At 44.4% G+C, this 20,594-nt stretch overlaps 1 protein-coding gene across 1 annotated transcript; it reads right to left on the bottom strand.

Moving 5' to 3' along the window:
• Positions 1-3,370: 3,370 nt before the first annotated feature.
• Positions 3,371-13,935, bottom strand: RNASEL (ribonuclease L). Its single transcript, XM_003785797.2, has 6 exons — positions 12,382-13,935; positions 9,703-9,788; positions 8,031-8,236; positions 7,587-7,719; positions 4,875-5,008; positions 3,371-4,183 (listed from the first exon to the last, which is right to left on the bottom strand). The coding sequence occupies exons 1-6, from the start codon at positions 13,859-13,861 to the stop codon at positions 3,997-3,999; spliced, it is 2,226 nt and encodes a 741-aa protein (XP_003785845.1). The 5' UTR covers positions 13,862-13,935; the 3' UTR covers positions 3,371-3,996.
• Positions 13,936-20,594: the final 6,659 nt, after the last annotated feature.

Genomic DNA, 20,594 nt, shown 5'->3' with positions numbered 1-20,594 from the left:
GAGATCAGCCTGAACTGGAGTGAAACACCATCTGTAAAAATAATCGGGCATTATGATGGGCGCCTATAGTCCCAGCTACTCGGGAGACTGAGGCAAGAGGATCTCGTGAGCCTAAGAGTTTGAGGTTGCTGTGAGCTACAGTATGATGCCAGGGCACCCTCCCAAAGGTGATAAAATGAGACCCTGTCTCAGAAAAAAAAAAAAGAAAAGAAAAGCGCTGTGGAGGAGATGAGAGTTCGCACCATTTTATTTTTAGCACTTCTGTTTCCATGACAGCCGAGAGAAAGAGCATAAACACTTGTTGCAGCCGAACATACACCAGGTGATTGTCTTACCAGTTTGGGCCTTTTGGTTCCTGGTGGGGACTCTCTTGGTGGCTTGCAGATGTCCTCCTTCTCACAGTGTGTCCATGTGGCAGTGAGAGAGAAAAAAGAGCTCTCTCTCTCCCCCCTGCTTTCCTTATAAGTTCGTGAATCCCATCCTGTGGGCTCACCTTCATAACCTCATCTAACCCTAATTATTTCCCAAAGGCCCTGTCTTCAAATCCTACCACATTTAGGGCTAGGGCTTCAGTGAATGAATTTGGGAGGGTCACAGTCAGTACATGGCAGCAATTAGAAACAGCAAGAAGTAAAATTGAGTGTGTGGTATGTGCCAGGCACTTAGGCAATCCTGAGAGAAAATGTCAAGGGGGGTGTGGGCAGGAGATATCCCAGGCTCTCTTCCTGAGGGAGAGGTTCTGCTGTCTTTTGCCCAAAGCATCTTGAGACCCCACTGCATCCTAAAGAGAATGGGGTGGGGAATAGGAGAGCTGCCTTAGGGTTCAGCTGTAAGACTTACCTCTCTCCCAGGCTGCAGCTCCAGCAGAAACCTACCACAAATCCAATTTGAAAGTTCCACTCAATTCCAGTGAATTCAAGAAGTGTGTTCTATGCACTTACAACATGCTGGACACCATGTGAGTCACTGGGATGTGGCCTCTGCCCTCCTAGGTTGGTTGGAGAGACAGGTGTAAATAAGCTACCTGCTGCGGAATGAGGCACATGGAGTAGAGCCTTGCCTCAGATAAGAGCACAATAGCACCAGACCAAAAAAAATGTATTCTGAAAACCGAAACTTAGGTGACATTTGGGCTGGGGGGAGGAACTACTGACTCTGAGTTCACGAGCTGGCCACAGGGCTTCTTGGATGCTCCACAGACCAGGGAGCAGGAAGGACCTCAGAGCCGCTGCTTTTAAGGGTAAATGCCTACATAAAATGATTGAGGAATACCAGAAAGTATCCAAATATCCTTTGCTACCACCTGCCTTGAGGCCTGGAATGCCAACTTTCAACTATTTTTTAAGAGATCCTTAAAGCTCTTTGTTCATTGAGAGACACACATTACTAGGCCAGAGTTCCACAGGAAGGAGTAATCAACTAACTTAATGCAACAGATTCCCTTGAACATCTATCCTGTAACAAACACAATGAATTAACAAGATGCTCACATTTTAAAGAAAGATACTGGCTTATAGCTAGATAATTATGACTCAGGGACATGTTGCAATCTCAAAAGTATTTGTTTCTCTATTCAATGTTAATTGAAACCTGCTTTGTTCCAGACCCTGTGCTTGATTGGATAGGATAGTGAGTAAGAGAGAGAGCATGATTGCTGTCATGGAACTTATGTTCTCATCCTGGTAAGAGATAGGCTTTTTAAAAACACATAAACACGTCAATTAGATAATTTCAGACAGTGATTGCTGCTATGATGTTAAAAAAAAAATCAGAGTTGGGAACGACTTTGGATAAAGAAGGCCCCTCTAAGAAGAAAGGATGCAGCTGAGGCCTAGAAGATGCGAAGGAACTAGCACACCAAATCTGGCAGGACAACACTCCAGGCAGAGGGAATGGCAAGACCTGTGGCCCTGAGAAGGCAGTGGTCTTGGCACTCTTGAACAAAGATGAGGCCAGTGTGGATGGAGGTCAAGCCTGCAAGACAGGCAAGCGAAAGACAATGTAGTTGCGGACTTGGCCAGTTCATGTACATGACGGTGAACAGTTTGGATTTTCCTCTAACTGCAACGGGAAGCCATTGGAGGACATTAAGCAGGAAGTAAGTGCCCTGATCCAATTCACATTTTTTATACAGGATTAATTTGGGGATGACAAGTACGGAAGTAGAAGTCAGTGATGAGGCCAATGTTTCAGTCCAAATGAGAAACGATGGTGGGTTGAGCCCGGCAGTGGAGAAGAAGGGCTGTGAAGTGATCTGGGATCTGTTTTGGTGGCAGAACCGGCAGGACTTGCAACTAGATTGGATGGAGATGTGTGAAAAAAAATCAAACAAGACTGACACTTTGGAGGCGATTAGGTGCATGCTAACTTTCACAATCTGGGTATCCTCTGCCTATTTATGGTGAAATTAGTCTTGGGATTCAAAGAGACCAACTGGGGAGGAGAAAAGAGAGCAGACCAACTGCTCGAGGATTAGGCTGGGGGCACTCAGTTTTTAGTGGTTGGGCAGAGAAGGCACTGACAAGGGACATTGCGGAGAAGCAACCAGTGGGAAGAAAAGCAGGTGAGAGCAGAATTGAGGATGCTAAAGACAGTTTCAAGAACTAGAGACAGACCACACCCAACAGTGTGACTCACTAACCTGGGTTTACATCCTGGCTCTTCCGCTTACAACCTGTGAGAACTTGGGGAGCTTACCAATTGGATCTGAGACTTAGCTGTCTCTTCTACAAAATGAGAACAACCACATCTTATAGCACCATGGATACTGCTGGATGCCATATGGAAAAGCTAGCTAGGTGCTAAAAACCAGTAGGTGCTCCATTAATAGTCATGTTATTATTTTCACTGTCATCATCTCGCCTATGTTGCCTGTCCAGTACATTCTGAGTGGGCAACCTCCTCTCTTCTCTGTGTAACTGCCACTTATAGTTGGCAAGCCCCAGCACAGAGTCACCTGGCCTGACACAGTACCTCAGATGAGCTACCTGCTCAGTAAAATGTTTGTGGTAATGACACCTGAATGAGAAATACTTATGGAATGTCAACAGGAACTCTCAGAGAATTCAAGCAGAGGGGGAAATGAACTCTCAGAGAATTCAAGCAGAAGGGAAAGAGTACCTTCTTTCTCTGTCTACAAAGAAACCCAGGGCCCACAATGTTCCAGAACTACTAGAGGCCCCCAAATAGCTCCTTTTCCCACTTTTAGAAAGCAGGACGTCCTTTCTTGAAAACTACCCACGAATTACTTATTATTTTCTATTGCATATATTATTGATACTACTCTCTAAAGTGGAAATGTCACTCAAAGAAAGTCAGACTTAATGTGATGATTCACAGCTTTATTAAGTATGCCTCACAAATTGTCAGGTAAGAACTACTGCCTTAAGATCATGGAAAACTAGTGCCAGTGGTTCTAGATGGAATGAAATTCATGCAACTAGGTGCTCAATAAACATTGAATGAATGAATAAGCTTTCTAGGGAAGGCTCCTTTGGCATATACCCCTTTTGGGTTTCATCCAGAATTGCTCTAGACTGCTAATCAAGTTCCACAGTGCCCACATGTGAGTTAACAATAACACCATATCTATTTATACAGTGCTCTGTACAAGTTGCAGGATTTGGGCCAGTAGCTCAAACTGTCTGAGTCTCAGGTTCCTTAGTTCTTAATAGGGGATAATAAACCCTGTTTTGCAAGCTTACTGGGAGAATTAAATCAGATAACTGTGATAACTACCCCTGTGGTGCAATTGACAAGAAGACTCTTAGCAGAATGGCCTCTCACTTCTTGCACATAAGCTTTTCCCAATAAAATTGACTGGTGTCATCTAGGCATATACTCCTTTTGTTAGAGACGTGTGGCAGGCACTCTGCCAGGGACTGGCACATCGGCTACCCAGCTCATCCCTCACAAACAACCAGGTTGATTAAGAGGCCCTGAGAGTTACTAGCAAGGACTCCTCAGCTAGTAAGTGGCTCCCTGAACTCAGACAACTTAGCACGTGGCGTTGGCCAGCCCGCTGGCCCTGCCATCTCCATCACCCTGAGGCTTGTTTGGACTTTGGGTTTCAGGGAAATGCTTCTTGTATTCTGTGTTCTGTAGTTTTGTATAGACATAGACCACCAGATCTGGAAATTTATTCTGAAAATACGAGGAAGGGTCTCCAATTACTGCCTTTATCCTGAAAGGAAACACAAACAGTTTGGCATGCTGGTCTCAGATTTTTCTTCCCCCTTTCACGGCACCCACCCAGCCCCAAAGATCTCTGTGCCCTCTTGATTTCTAGAGCAGAATGAGGAAGAATCTGGAATCTTTGGAATCTGACGTAGCAAGATTTATCTCCTGACTCAGTTCCTAAATTTACGTAAACTAATTCTGCAACCTTTGGCCATTTAATCTTTTTGAACTTTAGGTTTTTTATTCACAGACAGAAATTAATACCACACCGTCATAATTCCCTGCGTACAATTCCAAAATCCAGAAAAACCCTAAACTGCAAGGTTTTTTTGTGAGTTTGCCTCTGACATTTTTGGCAGCAAAAGCTAATTTAACTCACTTGGGGCTATTTCTAGACTTTTGCGATGCTACATTCGTTTTACACAGTCATCAGGCCTCCTTTTGTTATTTTACACAAGGAAATCACTAGCTTCAGTTCAATTTGTTTTACGTTTTTTCTAGCAAAAGCTAAAAAGAAGGATGGGAGCCTACTGGACACATCCATCGTTAATTTTAAAGCCCCTTTTCTAAACAGAGGATTACTTTTCTTTCATCAAAATAAATTTTCTTCTTTCCATAACAGATAAAATTTTAGAATTGGAATTTCTAATCATTCTCATTTCACGTATGATATATAGAAATGAAACAATACTTACTTTTTGTTCTTTTTTTCATCAAGGTGTTCTCCTATATTCCTAATGAACTTTAGCAGATCACCCACAGTGTTCCGGTAGTAATTTCCCTTGTCTGCATAGAACTCATTCATTTTTCCCATAACACATTTCTCAATCTGAAAAACAAAGCATAAGACAAAAATATGGTAGCAACACAAAATAAGCCCTGATGGAATGTAAATTCCAAAAGGCAAAAATATAAATTTGAATATATGCTATATGTACAATTACTACTAGTTAATAAAGCAAATTCACAGAGAGAAAGAATGAAATTAAATATATACCAAAACGTTAAGATAATTGTGTCTGGATGTGGAATTGCAAGTGACTGTAAATGTATGTGTCTATTTTCCAAGTAAATGGTTTTTGTGAAAAATTAAAGATATTAAAATAATGGGGCAGCACCTATGGCTCAAAGGAGTAGGGCGCCGGCCCCATATACTGGAGGTGGTAGGTTCAAACCTGGCCCCAGCCTAAAACTGCCAAAAAAAACCAATAATAATAATAAATAAAATAAAATAAAATACGGTTTAAAAAGATCTTTTGACTACTAGAAAATTTGCTCATTGTCTATACGGTATTTTTATCCTGTGGCCACCCTTCCAAGTTCACGCTTGATCATATGTCCTTCTTAGAGACGGCTGTTCAGATTAAAACCAGGTCTACCAGCCACTGCCAAAATGAGTGTGGTTGTTTTTGTTTGTTTGGTTTGGTTTTTTAAAGTATATTTCCGAGAGGTTACTTGTTTCTCCTTGCCTCTGGGGTCCCAGGGTAACTTCTTTCATATTAAGGCCTTCTTTCTCTATGCTTGTTGCTTCTGTGGACAGTTCTCATGTTTAGAAAGAGTTTGGGCCAAGAGAGCAGGATGCAACAGCCATGAAGCCAGGGCTCACTTAGGAAGCACAGCTGGTGACTAGACCAATACTCATGATGACACCGCTGCCACTTCCCTGGTGCACTGTGAGCAGAGCACACATGAGAAACGCTGGGTGGGCCTGTGCTCTGCATGGCACCAGCTGAGAATAAGTACGGTCATATACAAGGAAAACTTGGACTCTAGACCTGTGCTGACAAAACTAATTGTGTGACTGAAAATGAGCAAGTCACTGAAATCAACAGGAAAAACCTAAAATGGCAAATAAATGGTAAAACTTGATATCAACCAAAATTCAATGTGAGTCAATAAAATGTAAGGGAAAGAACCAATGAATTGGAAAACAAAAGGTTTTTTTCCTCCCAGCTCTGTCACTCTCTGGTTGTCCAGCCACCGGTAATTTGGGTACCATCTCTGAGCCTCAGTCGCCTCAACAATTGAATAAGCTGGTGGACAAGATGCCATTGTAGCTTTGTGCAGTAGAGTGGCTTAAGCACATGTCATCTGCGGCCATTCTTCCCAGGTTCAAACCCTGTTGCACCTCTTACTGGCTCTGTGCAGTTGGAAAAATTATTTGTGCTTCAGCTTGCCTATCTGTGAAATTATTATCTCAAAGGCTGTTATAAGGATTAAATGTGGTAACTCATATTTAAAGTCCTAAGAACTGTGGCTACCATGTAGTCAAGCACTACATAATAGTTAGCTACCACTGTCATCTGCTCTGATTTTAAATTTCTCTATTTCTACAAATTTAAGTTTTAGCTGAGATTTTATAGACATTTATTTAGCAAAGCACCATGGCTGCCCACTCTATGCGAGGGATGCAGTAACAGGCAGGGTGACGGGCTGTCTCTGTCCTCATGGAACTTAACAGCTAGTGAGGAAAATGGACCTTAAGTCAGCAGTTATTGAGTATGATGTATGGTCTAGAGGCAAATGAAGGAAGGAAAGCAAAACAAAAACTGGGAACAAAGAGGTAGGAGAGAAGCAGAGTCCCAGGTCAGTCCTAGGATAGAGGAGCTGGAGCTGTTGGTTTCGGTCAAAGACCTGCAGATTTCGGATTCTCCCATAGTACTTTGCATATGTCCCTGGGGGGCCCAGCAAGCATCACGTAGCACCATTTCTGCGGGTTTCCCTGCCCCACAGGGACTAGGCTACATTCAGCTTTGTATGTTCAGGGCCTGATATTTGATAGATATTTGTTAATTAACAATAATGAAAGTTCTGATAATAGTGACCAGATTGAGATGGTGATTGATTGCGTATCATCTCACTATGCCGTATTTAGTTCAAGTTAGAAGAGGGGGAATTTGAAAGAACACCTTTTCTTGTAGTCTGTTTCCTCAAGTAGAATGTAGATTTGTATGTGGATCCTCAGAGCTGGGTCGTTTGTAGGTAGGGAACCGAAACGCCTCATGGTGGAGCACCTCCCAGAGGTGAAGCTCCATTGAGTCAGCTGCTCTTGTCATAATGGTCATAGAATGATCAGCCAGGCTTGTGGGAAAGGCTCATGGGCTGGGACAAGGCCATCCTAAGGAAGAGCCTGAATAACAATCTATCGGGGCCTACTCTGCCTAAGGACAAAGCAAATGAGAGTTTACTTTGAGTCTCGGCAAGAGAGGGAGAGACCCAGCCCCAGAAAGGGGCTGCGGAGACCTGTCAGAGGCAAGAGGGCCTGGGCTGGGGAGGGAGGGAAAGAAAATCACCTTTTTCAGTCCTTGCATGGCCCACAATATAAAATAAGTTAGAAAAACTAACATAAAACATTGCACAGATTCTTATTCCTGAAATAACTCCTAGACCACAGGAACTGTTCGTACCTTTTTAGTCCACTTAGCAAAACTATAGGGACATTCAGATGTTTCAGGTTCCAGTAACTTGAGGATCTCACTTTTAGGCTTTCGCGTTTTGATGTCCGATTCATTTCCCACATTCCTAAGTGTCCTGTAGCGGCTGAGGATGACAGAATTATTGTGATCATTTCATCCTTCCCACTCTTTCCTGAAATGTAAAACTACTAGATTTTGACTTTTAATGAAAGTCGTTAATGATGTCTTCACAAATTCCGCACTCTTCTCCCCTCTTCACATTCTTCAGAAGAGGAAACCAGAATCCAAAGAAGTTAAGTCATCTCTCCAAGGACACACAGCCAGTAAATGTCAAGCCGAGAGAGACAAGCTGGGTCTGATGATTCTCACCCTCAACTCTAGCTTGTGTCAGCTCACTCTCCCATCCCCTGGAATATTGAATCAAATTTTACTTACCTCTCCCAAGACCAAAAGAAAGGATGACCCAGCAAGTCATTCAGACAGTCCCTCACATTGTCCCCAGGGTGGAACAGATGATGAATGAGGTCTTTCGTTTCCTCATCTGGAGAAAGTGGAACCACTTCTTCATTACTTTGAGCCTTTAGCTTCTCAAATGAGATGTTTTCCTTCTTGACCACATACAGGACCAGCCGTCCAAGGACCTACAAAAGCCACAAGTCAAGCCAGAGATTCTTATGAGTTATTTCTTTATCTGGATAATCTTGGAAGGTGTGGTGCAGAATAGAAGCAAACGGAAGACAGGAGGGATCTCAGGGAGTCTGCAGGCTTGTTAGGAAGAGAAGATTCAAATTTGTGCACAGATAACTCTTCAGGCAGTGTATGGCCCACACAATTTAGGTTTACAAAGAGCAAAAGATAATTCTGGGCCAGAAAGGAAAAGAGCCTCAAATGTAAGGACAGCATATAGATGAACTGAGGAAAAGGAGACTGGCTTAAACAGCCTGTCTGGAAACTGGGTCTTTGGGTCTGGGGCTACGTCAGACAGCAGATAGAGCAACCAGGCCAGGCCAAATGGGGCACAGTTTCAGGGTCTCAATGGTTTGGGCCATAGGAGCTGGGCCATGGCAGGAAGGAAAGGCAGAAAAAAAGGTCATCTTAGGGAAAAGCAAAACCTGGAGCCCCCACACCAAGAGGCTGGACACATGGATGGAGAATCCTTGCCCATTAGGCTTACAGTTCAGCACACGGGACCTCTTCAGGAGAGTCATGGTCAGCCTGGAAGTTCTGCTCTGCAGAGGCCAGTCTCCATGTTTTCTCAGGAGCAGCAGCTACCTTAGGGTCTCAACGGTTTGGGCCAAGCCTAGGCTCTTTCAAGATGGGATGACCCCATCCCTCCCAAGTGTTCTCAGAGGCCCTCAGTATCTGGCCTTCCTCAGAGCTTAGCTCCCAAGTTTGAAAGGAGTAGGGGAAAAAATCTCATTTACTTTGTTCTGAGGCAGAAAAATAACTCCTGCTTGTATTATGGAGATAACTTCAAAAATCCCTCCTGGAAGTTATTTGCAGAAGAGATGTGGCATGCTCCATTTATTTACTTATTTAGCTAGCAGAGGAAGACAGAGATTCAAAGAGACACAGAAAGATGCCACAACAACCACTGCCTCCACCCTGACGTAGGCCGTCATCTTCAAACCTCTGCTAGGGAGAAGCCCAAGGAAATACATGGTCTGTAGGGGAGTACAGACAGTGAGCAAGACAGGGCAAAGCCTTGAAAGTTCTTTTCTTCCTGGTTAACACAGGGACATCTTGCTCAGCACCCGGTGCTCAGTGGTTATGGCGCCGGCCACATGCATCAGAGCTGGTGAGTTCGAACCTGGCCTGGGCCTGCTGAACAAACAAACAACAACAACAAAAGATAGCCAGGCATTGTGGTGGGCGCCTGTAGTCCCAGCTACTAGGGAGGCTGAGACAAGAGAATCGCTTGAGCCCAAGACTTTGAGGTCGCTAGGAACTGTGATGCCACAGCACTCTACTGAGGGTGACAAAGTAAGACTATCTCAAAAAACAAAACAAAAACACAGGGACATCCTCTAATTGTTCATAGGAAAGGCGGCAATGAGCAAGTAAAGAAGCAGAAGGAAGAAAAGGTGAGCTGGGTTGTAGAAATTACCTCTAGATCTCTCTTGATTTCCTGTGGATCTCCAGCCCATTTGATGCTCTTATCAAAGTCTGCCAGCCGAACAGCATTCTTAGAATCTAAGGGATAGTTTGCAGAAGTCCATTGAAAATATCAATCTCCATGATGTGAGAGTCGGTTGATTTAAATAAACATGTAGCCATCCATCACCTCTGAGGAAGGTAATAAAAAATCTTACATCTGTATTGTTATTTATTCCTCAAAACACCATCATGCACACTGTTTTGTTTGATCTATCAAGTATCTGCCAAAAGCAGGACTTTTTATTTTATGTTTTCCAGGCCAGGGGGAGGAAGAAATGAGGCTTAATTTAACCAGCACCTCATTCATGTAGTTCCTGGGGAAAACAGTACCGATTTGTAACAGAGATGCTGCTGGGAGTTCAGGTTACATCCTACGGCTAAAGAACATCTAACCAACAAAGTTCAAAATCCAAGGCTGTCCACTACAGCAAGGGGGCCAGTCACAGCCCACTATGACACTTGAAACGGTTATCAGGGATCAGTGAAGCGTTTGTAAATGAGTCACTGCTTCCCTGTCCACTCCAGAATCATTTCCCTTGAATGAAGTCACTGAGTCCTCAGAAAAGGGATGGATGGATGAGAGGGTTCAGGGACGGGGCAAAAGGCGGACCGGCAGCAATTTGTCTTCTGAGAGGTGGTTCCTGGCTTCTCGCTTAAAGGAGTCTGAGAAGGAAGGCTGGGTAACACTAAATAGGGCAGTGATCAATTCTGTGCTTCTGGAACCTCTTTGATTCTGAACATAGGCATCAAAGTTGTGTGGGAACCCAGAGTCTGATACAAATGAACCCATTAGGCTTTTCAATAAGCTTTTACTGAGGGATAAAATGACAGGTTAAGAAGGAGAACACGGTCCAGGAGTCTCTGGGCAAGGAGACAGATACTAAACGAGCAATTAGTAATCACACGGATAAACGGAAAATTCATGGCAATTTTATAAATGCTGGCAAAAAGCCCCGGATGTTCTGAAAGTGTGTTATAGGATGTTCTGAAAGTGCATTATAGGAACAACATAACTAGTGGTGACGGTGAGGGGCATTCCCTAAGGAAGAGACACTTAGACTGAGAAGATGAGTAGAATTTGGGTAGAAAAGGGGAGTGGAGAAGAGGGGAGAAAGCATTTGATTCAGATAGGAATTCCTGAGGCAGAAAGAAGCCTGGAGAATTCCAATCTGATGGACACTGGGATCAAGACTGATAGAACTTGGAGGGACGTCGCTCTTGGCTGAATCTTGAATATTCTGCTTTACCTTATGGAACTACACATACCTTCTGGCCCTGGCCAATCTCCCTAGTAAAGCTGCTAAAAACCAAGAAGGAATGTCATCAGTACTTGTCCTCAAACTAAAGGTCCAGTAGTATTCTTACATATATCTGGCTTGTCTCTTCCAGGACCATGAATACTATTCTCTATCTCTCAATACTTGCACCAAACTTAATTTTTTTTTTTGGCAGTTTTTGGCTGGGGCTGGGTTTGAACCCACCACCTCTGGCGTATGGGGCTGGCACCCTACTCCTTTGAGCTACAGGTACCGCCCCAAACTTAAATTTTTAATGTATGTCTATGGATCAAGTATCTATTCTGCTTAGATCTTTAAACAAGCACTTGGCCTTTCTTAAGCACCTATGATGTACCAGGTGACATGTTTACTTGACATATTGCATTTAAATCTCATAAAAACTTTTTTTTTTTTTGTAGAGACAGAGTCTCACTTTATCAGCCTTTTTTTTTTGGTAGAGACAGAGTCTCACTTTATCACCCTCAACTCCTGGGCTTAGGCGATTCTCTTGCCTCAGCCTCCCGAGTAGCTGGGACCACAACACCTGGCTATTTTTTTTGTTGTCATTGCAGTTTGGCTGGGGCTGGGTTTGAACCCGCCACTCTCGGTGTATGGGGCTGGCGCCCTACCCACTGAGCCACAGGCGCCACCCCCTCATAAAAACTTTATGAAGGAAGTATTATCAGTCTCAAATGAGGAAACTGAAGCTCACAGAATAGTTTGTTTGGGGTTACAAAGTGGTGAGACTAGGCTTTCAGCCACCCTAATCAAGGCTGAAGCCTGCCTCATTCTACTGCACCATACTGCCTCCTGGGACTTTACAGTCAGAGCTTACAGAATAAGCTCTGCTTATTCCTTTTAATGTTGCTTTCATGCATTTTGTTTCTGGCTTGGACCAGTAGATTCTGACTTGTTCTGCTGTGGAGTCTGCATCTTCACAGGGTCAGATCATATCCTGACACCTTTCATTTTAACCTCAGTCTTACCATTCAGTTTCATAGTTATTGCCACCTTGTCTGAAGGAACTCACCTGGAAGATTCTCCGCTTTGTGGATTACTTTAGGAATTCTAATTTCTGGAGCTGGATTCATCTAAGACATACCTGCATATTGCTACTTTGCTAAGGGCATAAAAGGTTAGTCCATGTGCACCAACCTTCATGAGGACTAAGGGAACCCAGTTATAACTGGTAGCAGGAGAGACCACACTGTACTTAGGAATTTGGTGTAATAATCCAAAAACTGAATAATCCACATTTACTTTGGGTTTTTCCTTTATGCAAAGAAAAAGTCTTCCTTTTGCAAACCAAGACCCTACCATTTCTAAGGGAGAACTGGGGATCTGGAACTCACCTATTAAGATGTTTTGCGGCTGCAGATCCTGGTGAGTGTACCCACATGACGAATGTAGTTCTCGAACAGCCTTAAATATAGACAGGAGGACATTTCGGGCAAACTCATCTTCCTTATCTTCCACAGCTTCCTTTCTGCGCACATCCAAGCATGCTTCCAGAGTCTGTTCACAGAGGGTGACACACACGTACAAGCAGCCCCTGTGGCTCTCACTCCCATAGAATGACACCAAGTTACTGTTCTCTCGGCTGCTCTGCAGACAGGAGACTTCCCTTTGTGCACGTGTGCTGCCCTCCCAGAATGTCTTCACAGCCACCTCCTGATCCTCGTAGATCCCCAGGTAGATGCCCCCTTCAGAAGTGTCTGCGATTTTATATTTTTCATCAGATATAAAGATCTTGAGTTTGCCAATCTTAGGGCGGTATATTCTGTGGAGATTTTTCAGAGCTGTCCTCCAACGTGAACTCTGAGGCGTCCAGTCTTCAGCGGGAGGGTGAAAATGTTCTCTAGCTCCATGAGCGAGAAGAAACCCTATGAGGGAAATGTCATAATTCCTCCTGGCCATCATGACAAGATCCCCACAGTCTGTACTGGCTCCTTTGTTACACAGCAACTGGGCCATTTCACTATGTTGCAGTTCAACAGCCAGCAGCAGTGCTGTTTTGCCTTCACTGTCTGTGTCATCAATCTCTATGTGCTCTTGCTGCAGAAGCATCTCTGCCACACCCAAGTAATTCTTTTCCACTGCCAGGATCAGGGGCGTCTTCCCTTTGTCTCCCCTCACATTAACATCAGCCCCATGGTCCAGCAGTAGGCGGGTAATAGCCTCCATGTTCCTATCCCGAGAGCTCATAAGCGCACGGATCAAGGCATTTCTGCCCATATTGTCTTGGGCATTGACGTCCGCCCCCATCTCATCCAAAAGGATCCTCACGATATCTACATGGCCCATTTCAGCAGCGCCCATGAGTGCCGTGGCCCCTCCTTTCTTAAGCCGCTCTTGATCCTTCTTTGTCTTTCTACTCAAATTGACCTCTGCGCCCCTCCCGTGAAGGAATCTTAAGGCTTCAACCCTACCGTACTCAGCGGCTTCCATGAAAGCTGTGAAGCCATGAAAATCACACTCATTGACGTCTGCTCCTTTAGAAAGGAAAAGGTCAAGCAGCTTCACGTTTCCCACGATCGCTGCAATGATGAAGGGAGTGGCCCCGTTCTTCTTCCTCAGGCAGGGGTCAGCACCATGACCAAGCAGCAGGTCCACGAGGTCTTCCCTGTTAATTTGTACTGCGTTATGCAGAGGTGTCCAGCCCCCTTCCTCTTCCTGGAAATTGACATCAGCCCCTCTTTCCAGCAACTGCTGGACCAGTTCGACATCTCTTTCTTTGACAGCTTTGATCAACGAATGATTGTCATCCATAGTAGCAGGCCTACTGCTGGAGCAGCAGGCGTCCTGGGCGTTGTTATGACTCTTGGTCTCCATGACGTCTGCCTTTTCCTTAAGAAAATAACTACTGTCTCCTTGGGACCTAATCAATCAGTGAGCACAGTGATCAAATAAGTATACTTATTTGTTATAAAACTTTAAATCATTATAGAATATATGAATATGTATAAGAAGAATGGGGCCACTCCATCACTGCAGCGATCGTGGGATTATCTGGCTATGGGTCAGTGCTATGAGGAGGAACCATCTTCTGTCTTCTGGTTCTACCTGGAGACAGAAAGAGTTATTTTATAATAGGGATAAAAACATTTGAATCAGAGAAATTAATTTTAACTGGCAACTTTTTCTAAGTACATCTACTTATTTGTTCTAAAACTTAAAAAAATTATAGAATATATGAATATGTATAAATTCAAAATAAGAAAATTATTACTCTCTAGTCCCACTGCCCAGAGACAACCACTCTGAATATTTTAGCATATTTATGTAGTCTTTAAAAATAGTTGGGTTCATACTGTACAGCTTTATATCCTGCTTTCTTTCATTTAATTTCATACTACAAATAATTTCCTGTTATTATGAATATTTTTAAAGCATTTTAATGGATACGTAATTTTTAAAGCATTTTAATGGATACGTAATATGCCACGATACAGTTGTTTCATTTGCCTATTACTGTTATTTTCAAAAACATGTTTTAAACAAAATTTTTTAAACATTCTTAAACAATTGTACATGATGTTGCAATTTACACTAACTTGTTTCTCTATGATCGATCTTATGATAGACTTCAAAGAACTGAATGACTGTTCAAGAATATGATTTTACATATGGGATTTTCAATCTATATTCACAAAATTTTTTCAATATCATATAAGTGCATTTTCAACTTATTTATTAAGTGCATTTTCAACTTATTTATTTTTGCACACGTATACCAAGGTGTAACCCCATCATAAAGGAGTATCTGCAGTACTGGGAAGAACTTGGACTCTGACCTCAGGAAGATCTAAGTTTAGCCCCTGGTTGTGTAAGTTCAGATAGTTATTACTTCCTGATGTATACTTTTAGATTGCTGAGCTTCAATTTTCTGTTTGCTCAAATGTGGACAACAATAAATACTGTATGTGTGCAAAGTGCCTTAGAGTATGATGTGCTGTGACTTTCAGGCACTCAATAAATGGTAGAGCTAATTATGTCCTATTAGGAAAACTTTTTTTAATGAAATACGATTTTTTTATTGTTTGCGGTTCATTGAGGGTACAAAGAATTAGGTTACACTGATTGCATCTGTTAGGTAAAGTACCTCTTATAATTGTGTCCTATCCCCAAGAAGTGTGCCATACACCGTGACCCCCAGGCCCTTCCCTCCTCCCCTCTTTCCCCGTTGCCCCACCTTGAATCGATTTGAGTTTTTCTCTTATGAGGGTATGTATTAGATCGTATGGCTTCAGTAGAAAAACTTTTTTTTTTTAACAAATCCTATTCTGCCCACCGTTGTTCCTATAGTTACTACACAAATAGGGAACCTGGAGGAATCAATGTACTCCAACTGTCCTCAGTCGGCTCAGAGAATTAAAGATTCAAGTCGATCATCAGACAGCCCCACACCTTTACCTGAGTAGGTAACTGCTTCTGCTAAACAGTTCACAAAGCCACCCTTCTTCCGCCATCTCACCACTCCGACATTTCCAAAGCTCATTGATTAGAGTTCATCACACCTTCGCAGGTCTAATCCACTGTGGAACACAAACGTGGTCACCAGGCATTGAAATCTTAGAACCAAACCCCTGTGGAACCAACCAGCCCACTTACAACCCGGTGTGAGGCGGGCTGGGACGGAGGAACAGGGCAGGAAAGAGAGTCAAGGAAAGTAAACAACACATCAGAGTAGGGAATCAAGGAGTCTCGGTGAAGCAAGCAAACAAAGAAGACCCGCTTTCTCGTTTTTTTTTTTTTTTTTTTTTTTTGCCCCAGAGTTGCCATGGAAACAGGAAGCCTGAATAAAATTGGCCTGCGACGGATCCTTGCAGCTAAGGGCTCTGGCGGAGGGGCTCGTGGGGCAGCCGCGCCTCCTACCTCCTCCTTCCACCCCGCAAGTCCTCCAGCCCCAGCAACTCCGGACACCAAAGCCCTGCAATTCTTCCCCAGTTTTGTCAGCTCGTTTCCTTCCGCCCATCTTACCTTCTCAACTCATAACCTCACCCGCCTGCATTACTCCTTTGTCTGCGGCGGAGCCTGGAAGACTGTTCGCAGCCGGGAGCCGTTTTCTTTCCTCGCCTCCGGGATCAGCAAGGCCGGGCCGAGAAGGGAATAGGCCAGCGAGAGCCGCACGCTTTCACCCGGCGTCACCCGCCCCGCGCTGGCGTCACCCGCCCCGCCCTGGCTGACGCTTGCACCCCCGGCCGCCGGCTGGGGCGGGGCTGGGGCGGGCAGTGAATGGCTCCTGCCTAATGAGGCGGAGCTTTGACTGCGGAGACCAGACTGGATCAGCTCCGGGCCTTTCAGCCTTGATTCGAGCGTCAGTGCTTCGCTGCACCCCTCACTCTTACACCCTTCCCCAGTCATCCGAAGTCTCCTGTCTTCTTGGGAGAAAGGAATGGAAAGCAAACACCGAGCACCTACTGTGTGCCACGCACTATGCGTTGCATGTGGCGTGATCCCAGTTAACAAATGTGAGACCCAGGCTCACAGAAGCTGAATGCGCCCCCAGAGGCCTGTCAACCATCTGAGCTTGCTTAACTCACTGCCCTCAGGCAAAGCAAAGCAGCCTGCTGGGAAAAGCCCTGGACGTGCAGTCTGGAGGCCTGGACCTACAGCTGATGCTGTGGCTGGCTAGCCGAGTGACCTCAGGCAGGTGGTTTAACCGTGTTGGGCCCCATTGTCTCCTTTCACTTGGTTTTGAAGGTTCCTTTCTGCTCTGGAAGCTCTGTTCTTGAGCATTTTCCTCACACTGCACTGTGTACCGTAGAGAATGCTGCAGTGGGAAGTATTCCTATCCCCGGGGAATCGAGTCTGCCGGGAGACACAGCCCAGAGAGTCGTGAACAGCAGGCAGTGCATGGACACACGATGGTCACCTGTGCTACAGCGTCCAACCTGGGTCTCTGTCACCGCTTGCACTCCACTGACCCCCAGGCCTCTCCCTCTAACCCCAGCCTCTCTGGTGAGCTTCACACCCCCACATCTAGCACAGGTCCCAGATAGAAGTGGCCATCTCTCACTAAATCTGCCCCCTCCCGTTTTCTCCATCTCCATGAAAGGCACCACCATGCGAAGGCCACTCATGCTCACCCCTACACCAAGTCCCCTGCTTTTCTCTGCACAGGAACGACCACTCTCAGCTCTTGTCACTATTGATTTTGAGAAATTGGGGACTTGCCTCCTAGCCCCCATATATGGTCCCACCCTGCATCACCAACTCACCACAGTTTTCAGGACAAAGTTCAAAACCCTTAACCCATTATTTATTCAATGAATACTTACTGAGCACCCATTATATTGCCAGTAAGTATTCTAAAGGCTTGGGAACAGAGATTTACCCCACAAGTTCTTCTTGGAGTTCATGGAGCTTGCATCTTAGTAGGAAGAAATAGATCATAAACAGTTGAAAACCCAACATATGACTTCAGATTATGGTACAGTCCCCAACTGCCCCTCCCCTGCATGGACATCGTCACTGCTGCTGCTTCACGTCCCTCTGCTTCCCACCTCTGTGTCTTGTCCTGCTGCTAATAATAATAGCGATAAAATGGTGATGTTGTTAATAGTAGCAGATATTTATATTGCTCTTTACTATGCTCCAGGAGCTATTCTGACCACTTTAGACACATTAAATCATATAACCTCATTCTCATAAGGTATGCAAAATTTCCCCCCATTTTACAGATGAGGAAGCTGAGGTTTAATACAGTGGTTTAATACAGTGGTTTAATAACTTGCTCTGTTAAGAGGATTTGGGCTACATCCTTAAACAACACAGAGAAAGATGGCTGCCTTCATTCTCATGGAAGTTAGACAATGAACAAAGTTAATAAATTATATAGAATGTTTTATGGTGAAAAATCTACAGAAAGTAGATAAAGTACATGACATAGAACAGGAGAGTTGAAAGTATTAGGATGAGGATTGTGGTGTCAGAGTAGACAGGGAGGGCTTCATTCAGAAGGTGACATTTGAGCGTCCATTGAGGAAGATGTCAAAGCAAGCTATGCAAATGTCTTCATCAAAACACAGTAATCAGAGGCAATAGCAAGTGCAAAGGCCCTGAGGCAGCAGCATGCCTAGTGTGATCAAGGAGAAGCAAGGAGCCTGGGGGGCTGGAGCAGAGGGAGTGAAGGGAGATAGTAAGAGGAGTTTTAGGTCACATAGGGTCTTAGGGCCCATTATAAGGACTTTGTCTTCTGCACTAAACGAGTTGGCAGCCATTGGAGAGCAGGAGCAAAGGAATAACATGATCTGAATTATTACTTTCTTTTCTTTTGGAGTATCGTTATCAGTGCTGTCTTGGGAAGAACCTGGGGGCTGAAAGCAAAGACAGACGTTGGAAAAGCGATTAGCCCCTGGGTTATTGGATAGTCCAGTTTAGAGCCACTGGTAGCTCAGAGCAGGGAGGTAGCATAGAAGCAGTGGTGGAAGCTAGTTTGTCCTGAACAGATGATTTGATAAAGACTCATGAGGAGGAACACCCCTGTACTGAAATGAAGTTAGGAGTAGAAACCCACCAGTCAGGGAGAACTGCAGAGGCCACTCACGCTCAAGCCTGCACCAAGTCCCCGCTTTCCTCTGCACAGGAATGACCACTCCCAGCTCTTGTCACTGTTGTACACTATCTTATAAGAGGAAATTGGAAGGCTTGTTATAGACAGGGATTAGGTTTCATGTCAGGTGATTTGGGGAAGGGTGCCAGGGAATAGAATTTTGCTCCTAACTGGGTGCTGTCAGGAAACAGAGCGATATGATGATTGCTATCTTAATTATTATCAGGAAGAAGGAAGTAAAGCTGGTAAGCCAGGGGCAGTCCCTCCTGTCAGTTGAGAGAGGGAGGGTTACTTTGGGTTACTTTCGAGGTGGCACATCATTTTCGTCTCTGCCTCTTGTTCAGTCCTCATTAAGAAGCGACCTTATTTTTGTCCTGTTCTGTGGTCGTGGATGGCCTGGTCCAATTCCTGCTGACATTCTGTGGAGTTGTTTCTCCTCGTGGGAACAGGACAGACTAGCTTGCAGAGCTATTTTTCTAATTTTTATTTGTTGGTTTTCTTTCTCTGTCTTATTTAGAATTAAGACATGGTTTCAAAGCACATATTGGTTTTATACGTGGGAGCAAGCGCCATTTGAAAAAATGGACCATATAAATGAATCATTTTAGAAAATTAAATATCACTTCCTTCACCCTGATGACCTCTTCCTAGAGGAGAGTTTTAAATGACCTCAGAGGGGCTTTCCATGGTGGATATTTCTGATTTTTCAGAGGTAGGCAGGCACCCTGGTCCATTACGTTTTTTTGACTCTCAATGCCCACTTCAAGAAGGACCTGAGGACATTTACAATAAAAATCACAGATATAATAAAACCCTGAACGAGCAATGAAAGAATCAGAGATGCAACAAATAATGGAGGAGGATGACTATCACGTTTAAATAGGAGATTTAACTCTGGGTCAAGGCCAAGGCAAAGAGCATAAAAACTAACCTTCCACAAAACAAGCACAGCAATTGATTAGTGTAAAACTTGGTTTACAGTGGCCAGTCACAGTTATTATATCACACAAACAAGCACAGGGGCAATGATGCCTGGCACCAGCTACCACTCCTGGGGACATGTTTACATGGGGGGTCAATTTGTTGAGCAAGCATGAGGCTGGAATCATGACTCCTGGACCACCTTGAACCAGAAGAATCAAGGATGGGTTGGTCCCAGACATAGGTAGAGTTTGACTACTGTCCTGGCAGATGGAGAGATCAGTCTGTCCACAAAGAGACAGTGAGACTCTGTCCCACTGGGACAGTGGGACCAGTGGGACTCAGCAGTCTTTACTCTAAAGAAGGAATCACCAAGATCAAATGACAGCTGGCCCAGGAGTAGGTAGAAATCCTAGGCTGGGACATCCACCTACCAAGGCCAAGGTAAAATGAAAAGACATCTCCCTCCTTCCCTCTGGCTTCCTCCTTCCCACACCAAGATGTTAGAATTGAGCAATGTCCTCAACCTTTCCTTTCTCTGACCAGAGAGACCCCTAAGACTTCAGAGATTTACTCTAAGCTTAGAAATAAATTGTGTTTTACTTTCCAAAAGCACCCCTTGGATCTTGGTGAGAAGTCAAAGGGGTCAAATTGAATCAAATATAATGCCAATGCTCTCACATCAGTACAGGTAGCCCTTGAGTTACAAATACCCAACTGATATATGACTCACACTTACAAACGGGGGTTATTACAGGGTCGCTACAGTTAAACATGCCTGTTCCAACTTACAGACAAATTCAACTTAAGGACAAATCTACAGGACCCACCTCGTTTGTTACCCAGGCACTGCCTATAATGTGAGAGTGATTTGGAATGTTTTGCTCTGCAGCAACAGCTAACTGATAATAGCAGTTTGCTACTTCTTTGAATTAGGGCAATTTACTTAAACTTTCTGGTCCTTGGTTTCTATATCTGTAAAAAGGGGAGGACAGGCTCGGTGCCTGTGGCTCAAGTGGCTAAGGCCCCAGCCACGTACACCCAAGGTGGCGGGTTCGAATCCAGCCCGGCCCGCCAAACAACAATGAC

This window comes from Otolemur garnettii, unplaced genomic scaffold (assembly GCF_000181295.1).
Source record: "Otolemur garnettii isolate 467f Iridium unplaced genomic scaffold, OtoGar3 scaffold00016, whole genome shotgun sequence".
NCBI classification, from domain to species: Eukaryota; Metazoa; Chordata; class Mammalia; order Primates; family Galagidae; genus Otolemur; species Otolemur garnettii.
This window is presented reverse-complemented; position numbering and strand designations above follow the sequence as displayed.

Bases quoted from the DNA above. Each gene is read 5' to 3' on its own strand.
- RNASEL (XM_003785797.2), bottom strand. From the start codon at position 13,861: ATGGAGACCAAGAGTCATAACAACGCCCAGGACGCCTGCTGCTCCAGC. The intron at 9,789-12,381 runs GTGAGTTCCAGA...ACTATCCCTTAG, and splicing joins GCCGCAAAACATCTTAATAG to ATTCTAAGAATGCTGTTCGG. The intron at 8,237-9,702 runs GTAATTTCTACA...TGGCTTTTGTAG, and splicing joins AAATCAAGAGAGATCTAGAG to GTCCTTGGACGGCTGGTCCT.